Source organism: Harpia harpyja, chromosome 9, assembly GCF_026419915.1.
Source record: "Harpia harpyja isolate bHarHar1 chromosome 9, bHarHar1 primary haplotype, whole genome shotgun sequence".
Taxonomy (NCBI): Eukaryota; Metazoa; Chordata; class Aves; order Accipitriformes; family Accipitridae; genus Harpia; species Harpia harpyja.
Window position 1 is genome coordinate 41,332,735 of NC_068948.1, and position 24,641 is coordinate 41,357,375.

The following is a 24,641-nucleotide window of genomic DNA, read 5'->3' on the forward strand; positions in this document are numbered from 1 at the left end:
TGGCCACTATTGTAAGGGACAACAAAAAATGTTTTTTACAAATATGTTAACAGTAAAAAGAATCCCAAGGAGAATATCTATCCTTTAATGGATACAGAAGGGAACATAGCCACCAGAGATGAGGAAAAGGCCAAGGTACTTAATGCCGCCTTTGCCTCAGTCTTTGATAGGGAGACCAGTTATCCTCAGGGTACTCCGCCCCCTGAGCTGGAAGGTAAGGATGAAGAGCAGAACATACCCCCCCTTAATCCAGGAGGAAATAGTTAGTGACCTACTATGCCGTCTGGACACTCACAAATCTATGGGACCTGATGGGATCCATCCAAGAGTACTGAGGGAACTGGTGGAGGTCCTTGCCAAGCCATTCTCTATCATCTATCAGCGTTCCTGGTCAACAGGGGAGGTCCCAGAGGACTGGAGGCTTGCCAGTGTGACTCCCATTTATAAGAAGGGTCGGAGGGAGGATCCGGGGAACTACAGGCCTGTCAGCCTGACCTCGGTACCGGGGAAGATTATGGAACGGTTTGGCTTGAGAGCGCTCACGTGGCAAGTCTGGGACAAGCAGGGGATCAGGCCCAGTCAGCGTGGGTTTACGAAAGGCAGGTCCTGCTTGACCAACCTGATCTCCTTCTATGAGCAGGTGACCCGCCTAGTGGATGAGGGAAAGGCTGTGGATGTTATCTTCCTTGACTTCAGCAAGGCCTTTGACACTGTCTCTCATGGCATACTCCTTGAGAAGCTGGCATCTTGTGGCCTGGATAAGTGCACTATTCACTGGGTGAAAAACTGGCTGGATGGCCGAGCCCAGAGGGTTGTGGTGAACGGGGTGAAATCCAGTTGGCGGCAGGTCACGAGTGGTGTTCCCCAGGGCTCGGTGTTGGGCCCTGTTCTGTTTAATATCTTTATTGATGATTTGGATGAGGGGATTGAGTGCACCCTCAGCAAGTTTGCGGATGACACCAAGTTGGGAGGCAGGGTCGATCTGCTTGAGGGTAGGGAGGCTCTACAGAGAGATCTGGACAGGCTGGATCGATGGGCTGAGGCCAATTGTATGAAGTTTAACACGGGCAAGTGCTGGGTCCTGCACTTCGGTCACGGCAACCCCATGCAGCGCTACGGGCTTGGGGAAGAGTGGCTGGAAAGCTGCCCGGCAGAGAAAGACCTGGGGGTGCTGGTTGACAGCCGGCTGAATATGAGCCAGCAGTGTGCGCGGGTGGCCAAGAAGGCCAATGGCATCCTGGCCTGTATCAGAAACGGTGTGGCCAGCAGGAGCAGGGAGGTGGTTGTTCCCCTGTACTCGGCACTGGTGAGGCCGCACCTCGAGTCCTGTGTTCAGTTTTGGGCCCCTCACTACAGGAAAGACATTGAGTTGCTGGAGCGTGTTCAGCGGAGGGCAACCAAGTTGGTGAGGGACCTGGAGCACAAGTCTTATGAGGAGCGGCTGAGGGAACTGGGGCTGTTTAGTCTAGAAAAGAGGAGGCTGAGGGGAGACCTTATAGCTCTCTACAACTACCTGAAAGGGGGTTGTAGTGAGGTGGTGTTGGTCTCTTCTGTCAGGTGGCTGGAGATAGGACAAGAGGAAATGGCCTCAGGTTGAGGCACGGGAGATTTAGGTTAGATATTAGGAAAAATTTTTTTCCTGAGAGGGTTGTCAAACATTGGAATAGGCTGCCCAGGGAAGTGCTTGAGTCACCATCCCTGGAGGTATTCAAAAAGCGAGTGGACGGGGTACTCCAGAACATGGTTTAGTGGGTATGGTTGATGGTTGGACACGATGATCTTGAAGGTCTTTTCCAACCTAAATGATTCTATGATTCTATGATTCTAAGATCAAATGTGCCCCAGGTAGCATCCTCTCCCCACACGCCTCCTGTCCCCACGGCAGCACAAAGCACCAAGGGCACATGGGCTCTGGCTCTTGGGCTCCTCTGCACCCCTTGGGATGAGTCAGGAACGTCCCCAAATGCAGCCCAGGCCCAGAGTACTCGGGCGGGGAACGGAAAGGGGCACATAGTGCCTGGCAGCTTAGAGCATAGCCCTGCAATGGACAGACCTTCCCAGAGCCAGTGGGTCCCTACCCAGCCCGGGGATTCCCCCGGACCCCACCTCTGCTCATCTCCAGGGAACGGCCCTTGGACACAAGAGGGACAGAGGCTCCCTCTGCCCAGCAGCACAGCACTTCTGCCCCACAGAAACCATCCCCTCCAGGTCCCTGGGGCAAAGAAAGGAGGTGCTCAGCACCACGCACTGACACTGCACTGGCAGCACCAGAGGGGCGGTGGCATCAGGAGAGAGATGAGACAAACCCCTGCGAAGGCAGAGCCAGAACAGGCGCAAATGCAAAAAGGAGCCAACTGCCTACCCTTTGCAGCTCTTCCCCACGCAGGAGGAGGCGTAGAAATGAACAGGAGGGAAAGAACAAATCTCAGCATCAACATGACCCTGACCACCACTGCTGCCATCGGAGCCACCACAGTAATAGACAGCCTCATCCTCGGCTTGGACCCCAGTGATGGTTAACGTGCCTGTGGAGCCAGACCTGGATCCAGAGAATCGCGAAGGGATGTCCGAGGGTCTCTTGTTGTTATCGTAGATGACAGTGACAGGGCCACTGCCAGGAACCTTCTGCTGGAACCAGCCAACATCATCGCTAGCCCCAGAGCAGGTGATCTGGACGGTTTGTCCCACGTTCGCTGACACGGAGGGTGGCTGAGTCAGCGCTGCCTGGACCAGGGAACCTGGAGAGGGAGAGGAGAGAGGGGAGAAGACGGGGGTCAGCCAGTGCCCCACCAGCACAGCCCTTCCCGTGTGCCCGACAGGGCCCCTGTGCCCAAAAGCCATGGTACTACTGAGGAAACCAAGGAAACCAGAGACCCCGGAGCACTGCGAGGAGAACGTGCAGAACCAGCAGGACGGAGCTGCCAGCAGCGAGAGGCAGCAGGGCAGGTGACAAGGCAATGCCATGCCTTTTGTAGGGACAGGCACGAGGTGTCCACAGCTCCAGAGTCACCTCCCGCTCCGTGAGGCACAACTGGGAGGACATTTACAGCCATGGCCATACAGAGGGGACACAAACCTGCCCCAGCCCCACAGCCCTGCTCAGCCATGAAGAAGGGCAGAAAAGTCCCATTTTTAAGTCCTCTGTAGCTCACTCCCACATCTCTTTGTCACTAAGCATAACTGCTGCTGCCCTTGTTACCACAGTAATAGACAGCCTCGTCCTCGGCTTGGACCCCAGTGATGGTTAATGTGGCTGTGGAGCCAGACTTGGATCCGGAGAATCGTGAAGGGATGTCTGAGGGTCTCTTTGTGTTTTCGTAGATCACAGTGACAGGGCCACTGCCAGGAACCTTCTGCTGGTACCAGCCATAAGCATTGCTACTCCCAAAGCACGTAATCCAGATAGTTTGTCCCACGTTCGCTGACACGGAGGGTGGCTGAGTCAGCGCTGCCTGGACCAGGGAACCTGGAGAGGGAGAGGAGAGAGGGGAGAAGACGGGGGTCAGCCAGTGCCCCACCAGCACAGCCCTTCCTGGGCAGCAGGGTGGGGAACAGCAAAGTCAGAGGAGAACAGAACCAGACACAATCACAGGGAAATTTGGGGAGCAGAGCCCAGCCCAACATATTCCAGCACAGAGGCAGCTCTGGCAGCAGCAGCAGGACGTGGTCACCAGCAGCAAGAGCCCGTGGGGTGGCAGACAATGCCACACTGTGAACTTTGAAGGGACCAGAACATTGGTCCCGAGCCACAAAGTCACCTCCAGTTCTCTGGGACACGAAAGGGAGCACATTCACAGCCATGGTCGTGCAGAGAGGACGGAACCTGCCTCAGCCCCACAGCCACAACTCTGCTTGTCCGGGAGGAAGAAGGGCAGAAAACCTTCCCCTGATTTAGGAGTCTGTGTCTCATGTCCTATTACTTGTTGTCACCAGACACCATAGCTGCTGCCGCCGTCGTAGCCACCACAGTAATAGACAGCCTCGTCCTCAGCTTGGACCCCAGTGATGGTTAACGTGCCTGTGGAGCCAGACAAGGATCCGGAGAATCGCGAGGGGATGCCCGAGGGTCTGTTGCTATTCCAGTAGATCACAGTGACAGGGCCACTTCCAGTTGCCTTTTGCTGGTACCGGCCGTAATAGCCATAGTTGCTAGCCCCGGAGCAGGTGATCTGGACGGTTTGTCCCACGTTCGCTGACACGGAGGGTGGCTGAGTCAGCGCTGCCTGGACCAGGGAACCTGGAGAGGGAGAGGAGAGAGGGGAGAAGACGGGGGTCAGCCAGTGCCCCACCAGCACAGCCCTCCCCAGGCAGCAGGGTGGGCATGGGACCCCTGTGCCCAAAGGCCCCGGATGGGTGCAGCGAGTCTGGCCAGGGCAACTGAGCAATGGGCGAGCACCGTGCGGAGGAGAGGGAGAAGGCCAGCCACGCATCAGGTACCCAGGTGGAAGGTCCTCAAATATTCTATTCTATTCTATTCTATTCTATTCTATTCTATTCTATTCTATTCTATTCTATCTTATCCTGTCCTGTCCCCTCTCCTCCCCAAATGACAGGGGATGGGCACAGACCTGGGGCTCTAAGGGATGGCCAATCCAGGACACTAGGCACAGCCACCTGTAGCACAGGGCAGGGCCATGGTGGTGACCTGCCCCACCATCAAACGGGGACAGCAGAGAAGTCTAACTGGCTCCTGTGATGGCAGGAGGTTTTTGTGTCACTTCCTTATTGCCCTGTCTCCCCATTGTAGCTGCTGTCCACACTACCACAGTAATAGAGAGCCTCGTCCTCGGCTTGGACCCCAGTGATGGTTAACGTGCCTGTGGAGCCAGACTTGGATCCGGAAAATCATGAAGGGATGTCTGAGGGTCTCTGATTGTCTTTGTAGATGACAATGACAGGGACGCTGCCAGGAACCTTCTGCTGGTACCAGCCATAGCTGTAGTTGCTCCCAGAGCAGGTGATCTGGATGGTTTGTCCCACGTTCGCTGACACGGAGGGTGGCTGAGTCAGCGCTGCCTGGACCAGGGAACCTGGAGAGGGAGAGGAGAGAGGGGAGAAGACGGGGGTCAGCCAGTGCCCCACCAGCACAGCCCTCCACGGGAGTCGGATGGGGCCCCTGTGCCCAAAAGCCATGGTACTACTGAGGAAACCAGAGACCCCGGAGCACTGCGAGGAGAACGTGCAGAACCAGCAGGACGGAGCTGCCAGCAGCGAGAGGCAGCAGGGCAGGTGACAAGGCAATGCCATGCCTTTTGTAGGGACAGGCACGAGGTGTCCACAGCTCCAGAGTCACCTCCCGCTCCGTGAGGCACAACTGGGAGGACATTTACAGCCATGGCCATACAGAGGGGACACAAACCTGGCCCAGCCCCACGGCCCTGCTCAGCCATGACGGAGAAAGGCAGAAAACTCATATTTTTAACTCCTGTGTATCTCACTCCCACATCTCTTTGTCACTATAACAGCATAACTGCTGCTGCCCTTGTTACCACAGTAATAGACAGCCTCGTCCTCGGCTTGGACCCCAGTGATGGTTAATGTTACTGTGGAGCCAGACAACGATCCGGCGAATTGCGAAGGGATGTCTGAGGGTCTTCTGTTGCTGTTGTTGTAGATGACGGTGACAAGGGCACTGCCAGGTACCTTCTGCTGGAACCAGCGAACATAACCATAACCGCTGCTGCTGCTAGCCCCGGAGCAGGTGATCTGGACGGTTTGTCCCACGTTCGCTGACACGGAGGGTGGCTGAGTCAGCGCTGCCTGGACCAGGGAACCTGGAGAGGGAGAGAAAAGAGGGGAGAAGACGGGGGTCAGCCAGTGCCCCACCAGCACAGCCGTCCTCAGGCAGCAGGGTGGGGAACAGCAAAGTCAGAGGAGAACAGAACCAGACACGATCACAGGGAAATTTGAGGAGCAGAGCCCAGCCCAACATATTGCAGCACAGAGGCAGCTCTGGCAGCAGCAGCAGGACGTGGTCATCAGCAGCAAGAGCCCATGGGGTGGCAGACAGTGTCACACTGTGAACTTTGAAGGGACCGGGACAATGGTCCCCAGCCACAAAGTCACCTCCAGTTCTCTGGGACACAAAAGGGAGCACATTCATGGCCATGGTGGTGCAGAGGGGACAGGAACCTGCCTCAGTCCCACAGCCACAACTCTGCTCAGCCAGGAGGGAGAAGGACAGAAAACCTTCCCCTGATTTAGGAGTTAGTCTCTCATGTCCTATTACTTGTTGTCACCAGACACCATAGCTGCTGCGGCTGTCCCAGCCACCACAGTAATAGACAGCCTCGTCCTCGGCTTGGACCCCAGTGATGGTTAACGTGCCTGTGGAGCCAGACTTGGATCCGGAGAATCGTGAAGGGATGTCCGAGGGTCTCTTGTTGTTTTCATAGATCACAGTGACAGGGGCACTGCCGGGAACCTTCTGCTGGTACCAGCCATATTCATTGCTACTCCCAAAGCGTGTAATCCAGATAGTTTGTCCCAGGTTCGCTGACACGGAGGGTGGCTGAGTCAGCACTGCCTTGACCAGAGAACCTGGAGAGGGAGAGGGGAGAGGGAGGAAGAAGAGGGTCAGCCAGTGCCTCATGAGCACAGTCCTCCCCGGGAAGGGGGACAGGGAACAGCACAGTGGGAGGACAACGGATGCAACCACAGTCACGGCTAAATTTGGGGAGCAGAGCCCATAACAACATATTCCATCTCAGCACGGAGGCAGCTCTGGCGGCAGCAGCACGACATAGTCATCAGTAGGAAGAGGCAGTGGGGTGGGTGAAAAGACCACGCAGACTTTTGTAGGGACAAGGACAATGCTCCCCAGGCACGAGGGAGAGCAAGAGAACCTACAGCTCTCTGCGACACAAAAGGGAGGACATTCACAGCAATGGTCGTGCAGAGGGGACAGGAACCTGCCTCAGTGCACAGCCAGCCAGGAGGGATTAGGGCTGAAAACCTACCTCTGATTTTGGAGTCTGTGTCTCAATTCCTATTACTTGTTGTCACCAGTCACCACAGCTGCTGTTTTCATGGCTGCCACAGTAATACACAACCTCGTCCTCAGCTTGGACCCCAGTGATGGTTAACGTGGCTGTGGAGCCAGACCTGGATCCGGAGAATCGTGAAGGGATGTCTGAGGGTCTGTTGTTGTTGCTGTAGATGACAGTAACAGGGGCACTGCCGGGTACATTCTGCTGATGCCAGCTGTAATAACCATAGCTGCCGCTACCCCCGGAGCAGGTGATCTGTACGGTTTGTCCTGGGTTCGCTGACACGGAGGGTGGCTGAGTCAGCGCTGCCTGGACCAGGGAACCTGGAGAGGGAGAGGAGAGAGGGGAGAAGACGGGGGTCAGCCAGTGCCCCACCAGCACGGCCCTCCACGAGCAGCAGTATAGAGAACATCAAAGTCAAAGGAGAACAGAACCAGACATGATCACAGGGAAATTTGGGGAGCAGAGCCCAGCACAACATATTCCAGCACAGAGGCAGCTCTGGCAGCAGCAGCAGGACGTGGTCATCAGCAGCAAGAGCCCGTGGGGTGGCAGACAATGTCACACTGTGAACTTTGAAGGGACCAGGACAATGGTCCCCAGCCACAAAGTCACCTCCAGTTCTCTGGGACACAAAAGGGAGCACATTCATGGCCATGGTCATGCAGCGGGGACACAACCTGCCTCAGCCCCACAGCCACAACTCTGTTTGTCCGGGAGGAAGAAGGGCAGAAAACCTTCCGCTGATTCAGGAGTCAGTGTCTCATTTCCTATTTCTTGTTGTCACCAGACACCATAGCTGCTGCTGCTGTCCCAGCCACCACAGTAATAGACAGCCTCGTCCTCGGCTTGGACCCCAGTGATGGTTAACGTGCCTGTGGAGCCAGACTTGGATCCGGAGAATCGTGAAGGGATGTCTGAGGGTCTGTTGTCATTCCAGTAGATCACACTGACATCACACTTCTGCTGATACCAGCCTTAGTAGCTGCTAGACTCAGAGCAGGTGATCTGGACGGTTTGTCCCACGTTCGCTGACACCGAGGGTGGCTGAGTCAGCGCTGCCTGGACCAGGGAACCTGGAGAGGGAGAGGAGAGAGGGGAGAAGATGGGGGTCAGCCAGTGCCCCACCAGCACAGCCCTCCACGGGTGTCGGACGGGGCCCCTGTGCCCAAAAGCCATGGTACTACTGAGGAAACCAGAGTCCCTGGGGCACTGCGAGGGGAACGTGCAGAACCAGCAGGACGGAGCTGCCAGCAGCGAGAGGCAGCAGGGCAGGTGACAAGGCAATGCCATGCCTTTTGTAGGGACAGGCACGAGGTGTCCACAGCTCCAGAGTCACCTCCCGCTCCGTGAGGCACAACTGGGAGGACATTTACAGCCATGGCCATGCAGAGGGGACACAAACCTGGCCCAGCCCCACAGCCCTGCTCAGCCATGATAGAGAAGGGCAAAGAACTCCATTTTTAACTCCTGTGTATCTCACTCCCACATGTCTTTGTCACTATAACAGCATAAGTGCCGCTGTCTTCGCTACCACAGTAATAGACAGCCTCGTCTGATGTCGCGGAAGTCACGGACACTGCACACAATCAATATGATCAAGCAGATGCCACTTTATTGCCCAAATAGCTCGGTTTATATACTCATTCTGGTTCCCGATCACGCATAAGCTGATTAAAGATTGGTTAGCATGTGCTGTCCACGCGCCTAAAGCAATAGTTTGATTGGATAAGGTTTTCTGATCACGCGTATGATTCTCTCCGCCTGTATCCTGTTCTGTGTCCTTCTTTCAGTCACGTATGCCCAACTTTGTTCTGCTTTTTGTGCTTGCTTCATTAAAATTGTAGCAACAATTAATCTTTGCAAAGCGTCCTTGAGGCCTGCTGCCTGCAAAGCGTCCTTGGCTCACAAATTAATCAGGTCCATCGTGTCTGGATTGTTCACTATGTGCCCATTACTTTCCAAGTATCCCACAAATCCCTCTTTTTGTTTTTGAACAATCCAGACTTTAGCCATTGCATTCTGTACCATCCTTCCTACACAACTGAGTATACAAGTGATAATTAATAACAAGACTAATAATACTAACAAAATAATTCCCAACATTTTTAACAGATCCCTTATCCATCCCATAATTCCCCAACGGGTAAACAGCCTGTCTAACCATCCCAAACCATCACTAACTTGCAGCTTTTGAACTTGGTCCTTCATCTGTTAAAACACAAACATAACCACGACCGGTTAATTTCACTTCTACTGGACCGTTCCATTCTCCAGTTCGTAAATCCCGATATAGCACTTTAATTGCATCAGTTTCTTTTTGAATCCCTGATCGCAATGACATGTGATGAATTACAATGGGAGGGGAGTCTCTTCCTTCTGTCAAACGTTTCCACGGTTTTCTGCACTCTTGGGTGTTATGATTATTTCATTGACAGTTTACACACCATTTTTTCTGTGAGTTACTCGGGTTGGATTCATTTGAACCAACAGCTATTTGGCTTCTGCAATCCTTTTTAAAATGTCCCATTTTTCCACAACGAAAACATTTTTTATCTTTTTGCCCTCTTTTGCCTTTTGTTAATAGGGGTTTTACAGCCGCTCCTACCGCAGCGGCTATCACTGTTGCTTTTTCTGATTCTAACATCCGCTCTGCAGCTTCCAACAGCTGAGCAGTGGTAGAACCTTTTGGCAGTATACTAAGAGCTTTTTTGGTTTTCTCATTTGCATTATCAAAAGCAAGCATATCCAAAAACTTGGTTTTCATTTCAGGATCTAAATCAGGGTGTGCCATGATAGCGGCATGCAATCGATCTATAAAAGCTGAAAACGTTTCTGTGGGGCCTTGCTTCACCGAGGTAAAGGTATGTTTAATTTTCTCATCATGCACGTTATTCAATGCTTTAAAAGCTAAGTCTTGACTGAGTTGTAGGACTTCTGTGGCGAATTGTGCCTGCCAGTCTGACCTGGCGAAGGGACCCGAACCCAATAACATTTGGGCTTGCACTCCAAACAGAGGATCCCCGTTCTGTCGTGGGATAGCGGCTGCATTTTCACAGGCCGCTTGCCAGTTTTGATAAAACTGGAGCTGCTGGGATGGAAGCAATAACATTTGCACAATCATTTTAACATCGTATGGTGTCAACAAATGTGCAGAAAATACATGTTGAATAACAGTTTGACTGTATGGTGATTTTAATCCATATTGAGTGACTGCTGCCTTAGCTTCCTTTAAAACTTTCCAGTCTAACGCTTCCCAAACAGGGCCCCCATGCGCCCCTGCCACAACTGGGACCGCAGATGGAATAATTTGACCTTCAATTAAAGCATCTCTGATTACCCCCTTCCATCTTTTTGCTGGATCTCCCACCCCACCCTCTGTTAATAAGGTCGCCGGAGGTAGCGGTGGCAAAGGAGCCACAGCACCGATCTCACCCGATACGTCCTGTGAAACGAAAGGATTCATTGGAGGTGGTTGCGGGAACGACGAAAATCCTGTGTTGAAAGGTGGTGGAGGCGCAGGAAAAGTTGAAGACGCCGGCTCAGACCTCACCGACGGCTCCAGGAGGGCTTCGAGAGCCTCCAGCCTTTGTAACAGTTCCCCCAATTGTGAATCCCCCAAACCTATCGCCCGTTCCTCCTTTCCCTCAAGCGGGGATGGAGGGGTGGATGGCGGCAGTGGTGGATACAGGGATGAGGCAACTGGTTTAGGTGATGTAGAATGGGAATTAGAGACTAAGTTGTTTTCCGTCTCTTCTGCTGGTGGCGGTGGAAATTCCGCCAGGCTGTCGGCTTTTTCCAAGGGCTGATCTCCAGGCTCTGGATCTGTTACCGCAGATTTCCTGGCTGCACTAGCCCCTGCCCCAGATACACGGGTTGGAACAACGGCTGGAATTTGTGGTGGCGCAAAGGTGAAGCTCGTCGAGGATGGCATCCCTTGTGGCCCTTCGGGCTGCAGTGTGGCAAAAGCAGAAGCTGCTGCCGAATGTTCTGCTTTCATGTTTTTTAAGGTTTCTATAATTAACTTCCACATTGTGGAGTATCTGCTCGCCTCTTTTGAACCCACACTTATGTTTTGCCATAGTTCTTGCTCTATCTTTTCCCAAGTAGGGATGGCAAAAGCATCTCCAAAAGTAGGGAGTAAGCTTTTTTCTCTCACCCATAGTAACAGGGCTTTCAGGGTAGATGAGTCATAACTTAATCCTCTCGTAGAGAGCATATGTTGGGGGAGCTTAACCACTGCTGCCTCTTCCTTGGAAATAGCGGACCCCATCTCCTCCCCGGCCGCTCGCCTGATCACGGCGAGATTTCCACGACGCTAGCGTTTTCCCGAGTGCCGGGGCAGCACTCACCTACGGCCAGCTTCCATGCCCTCTCTCCGTCGGCTCCTGTCGTAGAATTCAACGCCAATCCGAGGGTCCCTGTTTGGGCGCCACTTGATGACGTGGAAGTCACGGACACTGCACACAATCAATATGATCAAGCAGATGCCACTTTATTGCCCAAATAGCTCGGTTTATATACTCATTCTGGTTCCCGATCACGCATAAGCTGATTAAAGATTGGTTAGCATGTGCTGTCCATGCGCCTAAAGCAATAGTTTGATTGGATAAGGTTTTCTGATCACACGTATGATTCTCTCCGCCTGTATCCTGTTCTGTGTCCTTCTTTCAGTCACGTATGCCCAACTTTGTTCTGCTTTTTGTGCTTGCTTCATTAAAATTGTAGCAACAATTAATCTTTGCAAAGCGTCCTTGAGGCCTTCTGCCTGCAAAGCGTCCTTGAGGCCTGCTGCCTGCAAAGCGTCCTTGGCTCACAAATTAATCAGGTCCATCGTGTCTGGATTGTTCAATATGTGCCCATTACTTTCCAAGTATCCCACACTCGTCCTTGGCTTGGACCCCAGTGATGGTTAACGTGGCTGTGGAGCCAGATGAGGATCCGGAGAATCGTGAAGGGATGTCTGAGGGTCTCTGATTGTCATTGTAGATGACAGTGACAGGGGCACTGCCAGGAACCTTCTGCTGGTACCAGCCAACATTGTAGCTGCTGCTGCTGCTAACCCCGGAGCAGGTGATCTGGACAGTTTGTCCCACATTCGCTGACACGGAGGGTGGCTGAGTCAGCGCTGCCTGGACCAGGGAACCTGGAGAGGGAGAGAAAAGAGGGGAGAAGACGGGGGTCAGCCAGTGCCTCACCAGCACAGCCCTCCACGGGCAGCAGGGTGGGGAACGCCAAAGTCAAAGGAGAACAGAAATGGACATGATCACAGGGAAATTTGGGGAGCAGAGCCCAGCCCAACATATTGCAGCACAGAGGCAGCTCTGGCAGCAGCAGCAGGACGTGGTCATCAGCAGCAAGAGCCCGTGGGGTGGCAGACAATGTCACACTGTGAACTTTGAAGGGACCGGGACAATGGTCCCCAGCCACAAAGTCACCTCCAGTTCTCTGGGACACAAAAGGGAGCACATTCATGGCCATGGTGGTGCAGAGGGGACAGGAACCTGCCTCAGACCCACAGCCTCAACTCTGCTCAGCCAGGAGGTAGAAGGACAGAAAACCTTCCCCTGATTTAGGAGTTAGTCTCTCATGTCCTATTACTTGTTGTCACCAGACACCATAGCTGCTGCTGCTGTCCCAGTTACCACAGTAATAGACAGCCTCGTCCTCGGCTTGGACCCCAGTGATGGTTAACGTGCCTGTGGAGCCAGACTTGGATCCGGAGAATCGCGAAGGGATGTCTGAGGGTCTCTTGTTGCTGCTATAGATCACAGTGACAGGCCACTGCCAGGAACCTTCTGCTGGTACCAGCCAACACCATCACTGCTGCTAGCCCCAGAGCAGGTGATCTGGAGGGTTTGTCCCACATTCGCTGACACCGAGGGTGGCTGAGTCAGCGCTGCCTGGACCAGGGAACCTGGAGAGGGAGAGGAGAGAGGGGAGAAGACGGGGGTCAGCCAGTGCCCCACCAGCACAGCCCTTCCCGGGCAGCAGGACAGGGATGGGACCCCTCTGCTCAAAGGCCCCGGATGGGTACAGCGAGTCTGGCCAGGGCACCTGAGCCATGCGTGAGCAGCGTAAAGAGGAGAGGGGCTCAGGCCATGGCACGATCCCACCAGCTCCGCATCCCCACACTGACTGGGTGGTGCCATGGACTCCAACTCCCTGTTAAGCCCCCACCTGCCCAGGCACGGCCCCTCCATGCCAATGTGGCCCTGCAATGTTCCCTTGCAGCTCCGGTCCCAGTGATCCCCCTGCCCACTACAGGCACGTCTCTGGCCCACCAAAGACACCAAGATCACGCTGGGCTGTCTGCTCTGTGGGCCACTCAGCTGGGAAAACCAGGTCCTGCTTCGCACCAGGGCACCACAACCGGGTTTCTCTCAGGATCCATAAGACCATGACCGCTGGACCGGGGTGTCCAGGCAAATGCTCCTCAACTCTGCTTTTGGCAAAAACAACCTCAGCCGAGACACGTGCCGAGGGACGGCAGGACCGCTTTTCTACCCTGCCTTGCTGAAGCATCCTCTGCAGCCGCCTTTGCCCGGCCCGCGACCCTGGCATCACCCACCCACCCTTAGAGCATCCCTCTGCGGCAGCACAGCTCCTCCAGCCGCGCTCCCCTTCCCCTCCCGCTTCTCCGCAGGGCTCCGCACCCGCGGCCGGCCCAGCACCGCACCAGCACCACCACTGCAGGCCCGTGATCCGAGACGTCCCTGGCCGGGGGCCACGATGCCTCCAGCACCGCAGACGCTCCCACTTCTCAGCAGCACCACGGGGACGAGGAGCAGTGCTCCGGCCTCTGCTACCTGTGGAGCATGAGGGCAAACGCCCAGCTCCGCACACCGGCACAGAGCTCTCCACACCGCTCTTCCCAGACCTGCCTCTGCCTTTCCGTGCTGCCCTAAGCAGGAGGTGGGATGAGTCTGCCGAAGCAGAGTCCTTGGGCATCTCTGACAGAGCCCGAAATGTTTCAGGGCCGTGTCTCGGGAAGAAAACTGCAGCTTCCTGTCCTCCCTCGCAGCCCCCTCACACCAAATGCCAGACCCCCTTCACCTCTTAGAAGCATAATGAACGGGACCCACATGCCCAAAGAAAGGAATTTATTATTCTATGCCTGTTGTTTTACAGAAGAGCTTCGGTGCCAAGCTACCACCACCCTCTGTGATTCCCTTAGGCCAGGAACACAGCAGCTCCTCCTTAGACACAGGGTATTTTCCACAGGCCTCTTAATCAGCAGTTGCTTCTGCTTCACCTGCGGGTTGGGAACCAAGACTAACGTTTTCTCACAAGCTCACGAGCAGTAGAGCGATGCGGCTGCTCTACAGCCCAACACGCCGCAGCAGCAGCACCCCCCCATGGCCTGCCTCCCCTTCGACTTCACCGGAGAGAGAAGGAATGCACGGCGGGGAGAAGCCAACGAGCAGGCCTGAACGTCATTCAGTACTTCTTGAAGTCCATTCTTTCTACTTTCACATCACCCTCAATTAGTTGGTATACATAAGTCACAACTGTGGAAGCCTGGATGTCCATCAGCACAAACAAAGGGATGATGTTCCTGGAAAGAAAACATACTTTGTCAACCTTTCCAGTTAGCTCACACTTCTTGCTCTTACAGACCTTCTGCTTATGTATTCTAATACACTGCATTGCCAAGGGCTGCAGGGATCTGGGAAACACTGCAGTTTGCAGGTACTGACAACAGCGTCTCAGGCAGAGTTACACTCAGCCTACAACAGCCCTCGAGGCTACTCAACAGCCTACGTCGTGTCAGGCTCAGGCATTTAAGCCGACACTGCCTCCAGAAGCCTGATTTCCTGCCAAATATTAGCACGCGGCCTCTGGGAAGACACCAGAAAGCAAAACGCCTTCAAGAAGCTGCTGCAACTCACCCCTCTCTGGGCCCAGGAGGCAGCCCCAGACACTCCAGTGCTGGGCTGCCATGCCCAACACGTGGGCCAAGTCAAACCCTGGGAGCAGGGGAGCCCCGCTGCGTACCCCGGGAAGCGAGAGGGCTGGCCTTCTGGCGAGAAGGCTACCCAACAGTAAATGAATACACAGCACCCGCGCCAACATCACATTTTGCAGGCAGGAGCAGCGGGCCGCACCACAGGTCTGCGCTACCAGAAGCTGTGTCACGTCCACATCCTCCAGCACCACCGTCACGATCGCTGCCACCCACGCACAGCGGACAGTAACAGTCGACCCAGACCACCCACCATGGCCATCCAGCGGGGCAGCTGGGTGCTGATCAGCCCGGCCGTCCTGGGCAGCACAGTAATAGACAGCCTCGTCCTCGGCTTGGACCCCAGTGATGGTTAACGTGCCTGTGGAGCCAGACTGGGTTCCAGAGAATCGTGAAGGGATGTCCGACGGTCTCTGGTTGTTCCTGTAGATCACAGTGATAGGGGCACTGCCAGGAACCTTCTGCTGGTACCAGCCGTAATAAGCATAGCTGCTCCCAGAGCAGGTGATCTGGACGTTTTGTCCCACGTTCGCTGACACGGAGGGTGGCTGAGTCAGCGCTGCCTGGACCAGGGAACCTGGAGAGGGAGAGGGGAGAGGGAGAGGGGAGAGGGGAGAAGACGGGGGTCAGCCAGTGCCCCACTAGCACAGCCCTCCCGGACCGGCAGGATGGGGATGGGACCCCTGTGCTCAAAGACCCTGGCTGGGTGCAGTGAGTCTGGCTGTGGCACATGAGCCGTGGGCGAGCACCGCACGGAGGAGAGGGAGAAGGCCAGCCACGCATCAGGTACCCAGGTGGAAGGTCCCAAAATATTCTATTCTATTCTATTCTATTCTATTCTATTCTATTCTATTCTATTCTATTCTGTCCTGTCCTGTCCTGTCCTGTCCTGTCCTGTCCTATCCCCTCTCCTCCCCAAATGACAGGGGATGGGCACAGACCTGGGGCTCTAAGGGATGGCCAATCCAGGACACTGGGCACAGCCACCTGTAGCACAGGGCAGGGCCATGGTGGTGACCTGCCCCACCATCAAACAGGGACAGCAGAGACTTCTAACTGGCTCCTGTGATGGCAGGAGGTTTTTGTATCACTTCCCCATTGCCCTGTCTCCCCATTGTAGCTGCTGTCGTAGGCACCACAGTAATAGACAGCCTCGTCCTCGGCTTGGACCCCAGTGATGGTTGATGTGCTTGTTGAGCCAGACTTGGATCCAGAGAATCGTGAAGGGATGTCTGAGGGTCTCTGGTTGTTGCTGTAGATCACAGTGACAGGGCCACTGCCAGGAACCTTCTGCTGATGCCAGCTGTAGTAACCATAGCTGCTCCCGGAGCAGGTGATCTGGACGGTTTGTCCCAGGTTCGCTGACACGGAGGGTGGCTGAGTCAGCGCTGCCTGGACCAGGGAACCTGGAGAGGGAGAGGAGAGAGGGGAGAAGATGGGGGTCAGCCAGTGCCCCACCAGCACAGCCTTCCCCAGGCAGCAGGGTGGGGAACGCCAAAGTCAGAGGAGAACAGAAGCGGACACGATCACAGGGAAATTTAAGGAGCAGGGCCCAGCCCAACATATTGCAGCACAGAGGCAGCTCTGGCAGCAGCAGCAGGACGTGGTCAGCAGCAGCAAGAGCCCGTGGGGTGGCAGACAATGTCACACTGTGAACTTCGAAGGGACCATGGCAATGGTCCCCAGCCACAAAGTCACATCCAGTCCTCTGGCACACAAAAGGGATGACATTGACAACCATGGTGGTGCAGAGGGGACAGGAACCTGCCTCAGCCCCACAGCCACAGCTCTGCTTGTCCAGGAGGAGAGGAGCAGAAAACCTTCCCCTGATTTAGGGTCTGTGTCTCATGTCCTATTACTTGTTGTCACCAGACACCATAGCTGCTGCTGCCGTCGTAGCCACCACAGTAATAGACAGCCTCGTCCTCGGCTTGGACCCCAGTGATGGTTAACGTGCCTGTGGAGCCAGAATTGGATCCGGAGAATCGTGAAGGGATGTCTGAGGGTCTCTTGTTGTTAGTATAGATCACAGTGACGGGGGCACTGCCAGGAACCTTCTGCTGGTACCAGCCATAGCTGTAGCTGCTCCCGGAGCAGGTGATCTGGACGGTTTGTCCCACGTTCGCTGACACGGAGGGTGGCTGAGTCAGCGCTGCCTGGACTAGGGAACCTGGAGAGGGAGAGGAGAGAGGGGAGAAGACGGGGGTCAGCCAGTGCCCCACCAGCACAGCCCTCCACGGGTGTCGGATGGGGCCCCTGTGCCCAAAAGCCATGGTACTACTGAGGAAACCAGAGTCCCTGGGGCACTGCGAGGAGAACGTGCAGAACCAGCAGGACGGAGCTGCCAGCAGCGAGAGGCAGCAGGGCAGGTGACAAGGCAATGCCATGCCTTTTGTAGGGACAGGCACGAGGTGTCCACAGCTCCAGAGTCACCTCCCGCTCCGTGAGGCACAACTGGGAGGACATTTACAGCCGTGGCCATGCAGAGGGGACACAAACCTGGCCCAGCCCCACAGCCCTGCTCAGCCATGAAGGAGAAGGGCAGAAAACCCCCATTTTTAACTCCTCTATAGCTCACTTCCACATCTCTTTGTCACTGTAACAGCATAACTGCTGCTGTCCCAGCCAAAACAGTAATAGACAGCCTCATCCTCGACTTGGAAAACAGTGACGGTTAATGTGCTGGTCGTGCCAGATTTGGATGCAGAGAAGGGATGTCTGAGGGTCTATTGTCATTCCAGTAGATGACAGTAACAGGGGGACTGCCAGGTGCCTTCTGCTGGTACCAGCCAATAGAACTGTTGATGTTAAACCCGGAGCAGATGATCCTGATGGTTTGTCCCAGAATCACTGACATGGAGAGTGGCTGAGTCATCACTGCCTGGACCAGGGAACCTGGTGATGAGAGGAAAGCAGATGAGGGTCAGCCAGTGCCCCACCAGCACAGCCCTCCACGGGCAGCAGGGTGGGGAACGCCAAAGTCAGAGCACAACAGAACCAGACACGATCACAAGGAAATTTGGGGAGCAGAGCCCAGCCCAACATATTGCAGCTCAGAGGCAGCTCTGGCAGCAGCAGCAGGACGTGGTCAGCAGCAGCAAGAGCCCGTGGGGTGGCAGACAGTGTCACACTGTGAACTTTGAAGGGACCATGGCAATGGTCCCCAGCCACAAAGTCACCTCCAGTTCTCTGGGACACAAAAGGGAGCACATTCACTGCCATGGTGGTGCAGAGAGGACAGAACCTGCCTCAGCCCCACAGCCACAGCTCCCCTCGGCCAGGAGGTAGAAGGGCAGAAAACCTTCCCCTGATTTAGGAGTTAGTCTCTCATGTCCTATTACTTGTTGTCACCAGACACCATAGCTGCTGCTGCTGTCCCAGTTACCACAGTAATAGACAGCCTCGTCCTCGGCTTGGACCCCAGTGATGGTTAACGTGGCTGTGGAGCCAGATGTAGATCCAGAGAATCGCGAAGGGATGTCTGAGGGTCTGTTGCTGTAAGCATAGATGACAGTGACGCTGCCAGGTGTATTCTGCTGGTACCAACCAACATAACCATAACCGCTGCTGCTGCTAACCCGGAGCAGGTGATCTGGACAGTTTGTCCCGGGTTCGCTGACACCGAGGGTGGCTGAGTGTATTGGCTTTGTGTGGCAAGGTTTTGGTAGCAGGTGGGGTTACAGGGGTGGTTTCTGTAAGAAGCTGCTGGAAGCTTCCACTGTGTCTGACAGAGCCAATACCACTCAGCTCTAAGACGGACCCGCTGCCAGCCAAGGCCGAGCCAATCAGCGATAGTGGTAACGCCTCTGTGATAACATTTTTAAGAAGGGAAAATGTTGTTGGGACAGACAGAAACGGCAGCCGGAGAGAGGAGTGAGAACATGTGAGAGAAACAACCCTGCAGACACCAAGGTCGGTGAAGAAGGAGGGGGAGGAGATGCTCCAGGCGCCAGAGCAGACATTCCCCTGCAGCCCGTGGGGAAGCCCATGGTGAGGCAGGCTGTCCCCCTGCAGTCCATGGAGGTCCACGGTGGAGCAGATATCCACCTGCAGCCCGTGGAGGACCCCACGCCGGAGCAGGTGGGTTCCCGAAGGAGGCTGTGACCCCGTGGGAACCCCACGCTGGAGCAGGCTCCTGGCAGGACCTGCGGATCTGTGGAGAGAGGAGCCCACGGAGCAGGTTTTCTGGAAGGACTTGTGACCCCGTGGGGGACCCACGCTGGAGCAGTGAGCTCCTGAACGACTGCACGCTGTGGAAAGGACCCACGCTGGAGCAGTTGGTGAAGAACTGCGGCCCGTGGGAAGGACCCACTTTGGAGAAGTTCGTGGAGGACTGTCTCCTGTGGGAGGGACCCCACGCTGGAGCAGGGGAAGAGTGTGATGAGTCCTCCCCCTGAGGAGGATGAAGCGGCAGAAAATAACGTGTGATGAACTGACCATAAACCCCATCCCCGTCCCCCTGTGCTGCTGGGAGGGGTTGGTAGAGAATCCGGGAGTGAAGTTGTGCCCGGGACGCAGGGAGGGGTAGAGGGAAGGTGTTTTGAGATTTGGTTTTATTTCTCATTTCCCTACTCTTGTTGATTTGTAATAAATTGAGTTAATTTTCCCCAAGCTGAGTCTGTTTTGCCCGTGACGGTAACTGGTGAGTTGATCTCTCCTGTCCTTATCTCGACCCACAAGCCCTTTGTTATATTTTCTCTCCCCTGTCCAGCTGAGGAAGGGGAGTGATAGAGCGACTTTGGTGGGCACCTGGCATCCAGCCAGCGTCAACCCACCACACTGAGTCAGCACAGCCTGGACCAGGGAATCTGGGCTGAAAACCTACCTCTGATTTAGGAGTCTGTGTCTCATGTCCTATTACTTCTTGTCACCAGACACCATAGGTGCTGCTGCTGTCCAAGCTACCACAGTAATAGACAGCCTCGTCCTCGGCTTGGACCCCAGTGATGGTTAACGTGCCTGTGGAGCCAGATGTAGATCCGGAGAATCGTGAACGGATGTCCGAGGGTCTCTTGTTGTTTTCGTAGATGACAGTGACAGGGCCACTGCCAGGAACCTTCTGCTGGAACCAGCCAACATCATCGCTAGCCCCAGAGCAGGTGATCTGGACGGTTTGTCCCACGTTCACTGACATGGAGGGTGGCTGAGTCAGCGCTGCCTGGACCAGGGAACCTGGAGAGGAGAGGAGAGAGGGGAGAAGATGGGGGTCAGCCAGTGCCCCACCAGCACAGCCCTCCCGGACCGGCAGGATGGGGATGGGACCCCTCTGCTCAAAGATCCTGGATGGGTGCAGTGAGTATGGCTGTGGCACATGAGCCATGGGCAAGCATTGTGCGGAGGAGAGGGAGGCGGCCAGCCCACGCATCAGGTACCCAGGTGGAAGGTCCCAAACTATAATATAATATTCTATTCTACTCTGTTCTATTCTATTCTATTCTATTCTATTCTATTCTATTCTATTCTATTCTATTCTATTCTATTCTATTCTATTCTATTCTATTCTATTCTATTCTATCGTATCCTATCCTATCCTATCCTACCCTGTCCTGTCCTGTCCTGTCCTGTCCTGTCCTGTCCTATCCCCTCTCCTCCCCAAATGACAGGGGATGGGCACAGACCTGGGGCTCTAAGGGATGGCCAATCCAGGACACTGGGCACAGCCACCTGTAGTACAGGGCAGGGCCATGGTGGTGACCTGCCCCACCATCAAACGGGGACAGCAGAGAATTCTAACTGGTTCCTGTGATGGCAGGAGGTTTTTGTGTTACTTCCCCATTGCCCTGTCTCACCATTGCTGCTGCTGTCCTCGCCACCACAGTAATAGACAGCGTCGTCCTCGGCTTGGACCCCAGTGATGGTTAACGTGCCTGTGGAGCCAGACTTGGATCCGGAGAATCGTGAAGGGATGCCCGAGGGTCTCTGGTTGTCATTGTAGATCACAGTGACAGGGGTGCTGCCAGGAACCTTCTGCTGGTACCAGCCAACATCATCGCTGCTGCTACCCCCGGAGCAGGTGATCTGGACGGTTTGTCGCACGTTCGCTGACACGGAGGGTGGCTGAGTCAGCGCTGCCTGGACTAGGGAACCTGGAGAGGGAGAGGAGAGAGGGGAGAAGATGGGGGTCAGCCAGTGCCCCACCAGCACAGCCCTCCACGGGTGTCAGATGGGGCCCCTGTGCCCAAAGCCATGGTACTACTGAGGAAACCAGAGTCCCTGGGGCACTGCGAGGAGAACGTGCAGAACCAGCAGGACGGAGCTGCCAGCAGCGAGAGGCAGCAGGGCAGGTGACAAGGCAATGCCATGCCTTTTGTAGGGGCAGGCACGAGGTGTCCACAGCTCCAGAGTCACCTCCCGCTCCGTGAGGCACAACTGGGAGGACATTTACAGCCATGGCCATGCAGAGGGGACACAAACCTTGCCCAGCCCGAGCCCCACAGCCCTGCTCAGCCATGAAGGAGAAGGGCAGAAAACTCCCATTTTTAACTCCTGTGTATCTCACTCCCACATCTTATTGTTACTACATACAGTGTAACTGCCGCTGTCCCTGCTACCACAGTAATAGACAGCCTCGTCCTTGGCTTGGACCCCAGTGATGGTTAACGTGGCTGTGGAGCCAGATGTAGATCCGGAGAATCGTGAAGGGATGCCTGAGGGTCTTTTGTTGTCGTAGTAGACGACGGTGACAGGGGCACTGCTGGGTACCTTCTGCTGGAACCAGCGAACATAACCATAACCGCTGCTGCTGCTACCCCCGGAGCAGGTGATCTGGACAGTTTGTCCCACGTTTGCTGACACGGAGGGTGGCTGAGTCAGCGCTGCCTGGACCAGGGAACCTGGAGAGGGAGAGGAGAGAGGGGAGAAGACGGGGGTCAGCCAGTGCCCCACCAGCACAGCCCTCTGTGGGCAGTGGGACGGGGATGGGACCCCCGTGCCCAACAACCCTACCAGCACAGAGGGAAGCCAGCCCCACATACGGAGCCCAAGGCCTGAGCCCTGGGGCCCTGCCTGTGAGGAGAGCTGGCAGAAGCAAGAGGATGCGGTCGGCAGCAGCATGAGGCAGCGGGGCAGGCGACAAGGCAATGCCATGCCTTTTGTAGGGACAGGCACGAGGTGCCCACAGCCCCAGAGCCACCTCCCAAATGGCACGTACAATCAGGAGGACATTCACAGCCATGGCTATGCAGAAAGGACAAGAACCTACCCCAGCCCCACAGCCCTGCTCAGACAGTGACAGCGGCACTGCCAGGTCCCTTCTCCTGCAACAAGCCATAGCTGCCGCTACCCCCGGAGCAGGTGATCTGGACGGTTTGTGTCGGGCAGCAGGATGGGGAACGCCACAGTCGGAGGAGAGTGGACCCTGCCACAGTCACAGGGAAAGCTGGGGAGCAGAGGCCAGCACTGCTCGTCCCAGCACCGAGGCAGCTCTGGCAGCAGCAGTAGGAGGAGGTGGTCACCAGTAGCAAGAGCCCGTGGGATGGGCGAGAAGCCACACTGTGAACTTCATAAGGACAGGAGCAATGGTCCCCAGCACAAAGTCACCTCCAGTGCTCCAGGACGTGAAAGGGAGGCCATTCACAGCAATGGCTGTGCAGAGGGGAGAGGAGCCTGCCTCAGCTGCACAGCCACAACTCTGCTCGGCCTTGAGGGAAAAGGGCTGAAACCCTTCCTCTGATCTGGGAGCCCGTGTCTCACTTCTTATCACTCGTTGTCACCAGACACTATTGTTGCCGCTTTCGTAGCCACCACAGTAATAGACAGCCTCGTCCTCGGCTTGGACCCCAGTGATGGTTAACATGCCTGTGGAGCCAGACAAGGATCCGGAGAATCGCGAAGGGATGTCTGAGGGTCTCTTGTTGTTTTCATAGATCACAGTGACAGGGCCACTGCCAGGAACCTTCTGCTGGTACCAGCCATAGTTGTTGTTAATCGTGGAGCAGGAGATCCAGGACTCTACACCTGGTGACATGTACATCAGGGGCGGCTGTGTAGGCCCTGCCTAGAGACCAGAGAGGGAGAGAAGAGAGGGGAGAAGACGGGCTCAGCCAGTGCCCCACCAGCACAGCCCTTCCCAGGCAGCGGGACGGGGACAGGACTCCGCTGCCCGCAGGCACACAGATGGGACGCCCTGGGTGCAGCCCCAAGCCCAGGCACTGCCGGAGGCATTGCTGGAGCCAGAGCCTGGTCTCTCTCCCTGCCCGCTGCCCTTCGGGGCACACCTCATCCCTCTCCTGAGACCGGGCAGCCCAGGGGCACGGCCTCCCGGGGGCACTCAGCGCTTGCCGCAGTCTGGAGACACCCCTGCCCGTGCCCCAGATGGGGCCACGTACAGGCCAGCAGCCAGGGACGGCAGGGCAGGGGTCCCCAGCTGGTGACAAGCTGCGGGGAGCCGGCGTGTGACAAAGAGAAGGGGGGCATCTCCAGCACAGCGTGGGCTGGTGAGAGGCACCACCATGGAGACCAGAGACGGGGGGCTGCCTGGGCAGGGGGCATGAGCTCCACCAGAGCCTTTCTGAGATCAAATGTGCCCCAGGTAGCGTCCTCTCCCCACACGCCTCCTGTCCCCACGGCAGCACAAAGCACCAAGGGCACATGGGCTCTGGCTCTTGGGCTCCTCTGCACCCCTTGGGATGAGTCAGGAACGTCCCCAAATGCAGCCCAGGCCCAGAGTACTCGGGCGGGGAACGGAAAGGGGCACATAGTGCCTGGCAGCTTAGAGCATAGCCCTGCAATGGACAGACCTTCCCAGAGCCAGTGGGTCCCTACCCAGCCCGGGGATTCCCCCGGACCCCACCTCTGCTCATCTCCAGGGAACGGCCCTTGGACACAAGAGGGACAGAGGCTCCCTCTGCCCAGCAGCACAGCACTTCTGCCCCACAGAAACCATCCCCTCCAGGTCCCTGGGGCAAAGAAAGGAGGTGCTCAGCACCACGCACTGACACTGCACTGGCAGCACCAGAGGGGCGGTGGCATCAGGAGAGAGATGAGACAAACCCCTGCGAAGGCAGAGCCAGAACAGGCGCAAATGCAAAAAGGAGCCAACTGCCTACCCTTTGCAGCTCTTCCCCACGCAGGAGGAGGCGTAGAAATGAACAGGAGGGAAAGAACAAATCTCAGCATCAACATGACCCTGACCACCACTGCTGCCATCGGAGCCACCACAGTAATAGACAGCCTCGTCCTCGGCTTGGACCCCAGTGATGGTTAACGTGCCTGTGGAGCCAGACCTGGATCCAGAGAATCGCGAAGGGATGTCCGAGGGTCTCTTGTTGTTATCGTAGATGACAGTGACAGGGCCACTGCCAGGAACCTTCTGCTGGAACCAGCCAACATCATCGCTAGCCCCAGAGCAGGTGATCTGGACGGTTTGTCCCACGTTCGCTGACACGGAGGGTGGCTGAGTCAGCGCTGCCTGGACCAGGGAACCTGGAGAGGGAGAGGAGAGAGGGGAGAAGACGGGGGTCAGCCAGTGCCTCACCAGCACAGCCCTTCCCGTGTGCCCGACAGGGCCCCTGTGCCCAAAAGCCATGGTACTACTGAGGAAACCAAGGAAACCAGAGACCCCGGAGCACTGCGAGGAGAACGTGCAGAACCAGCAGGACGGAGCTGCCAGCAGCGAGAGGCAGCAGGGCAGGTGACAAGGCAATGCCATGCCTTTTGTAGGGACAGGCACGAGGTGTCCACAGCTC

The 24,641-nt window shown here is 55.9% G+C and overlaps 2 protein-coding genes and 1 pseudogene across 2 annotated transcripts; all 3 read right to left on the bottom strand.

Annotated features, from left to right (window-relative positions):
- Window positions 1–6,187: 6,187 nt before the first annotated feature.
- On the bottom strand, window positions 6,188–7,311 carry LOC128146434 (immunoglobulin lambda-1 light chain-like; the record flags this gene model as incomplete). Its single annotated transcript, XM_052797794.1, is given in 3 exon segments — window positions 6,188–6,540; window positions 7,013–7,172; window positions 7,174–7,311. Coding segments are annotated over 3 exon segments (603 nt in total), but the record flags the coding sequence as incomplete, so codon positions are not given.
- Window positions 7,312–12,519: 5,208 nt separating this feature from the next.
- Window positions 12,520–13,092, bottom strand: LOC128146450 (Ig lambda chain V-1 region-like; annotated as a pseudogene).
- A 460-nt stretch (window positions 13,093–13,552) lies between these two features.
- LOC128146545 (uncharacterized) lies at window positions 13,553–16,834 on the bottom strand. Its single transcript, XM_052797976.1, is given in 5 exon segments — window positions 13,553–13,798; window positions 15,114–15,532; window positions 16,047–16,227; window positions 16,229–16,361; window positions 16,815–16,834. Coding segments are annotated over 5 exon segments (999 nt in total).
- Between the last annotated feature and the right edge of the window lie 7,807 nt (window positions 16,835–24,641).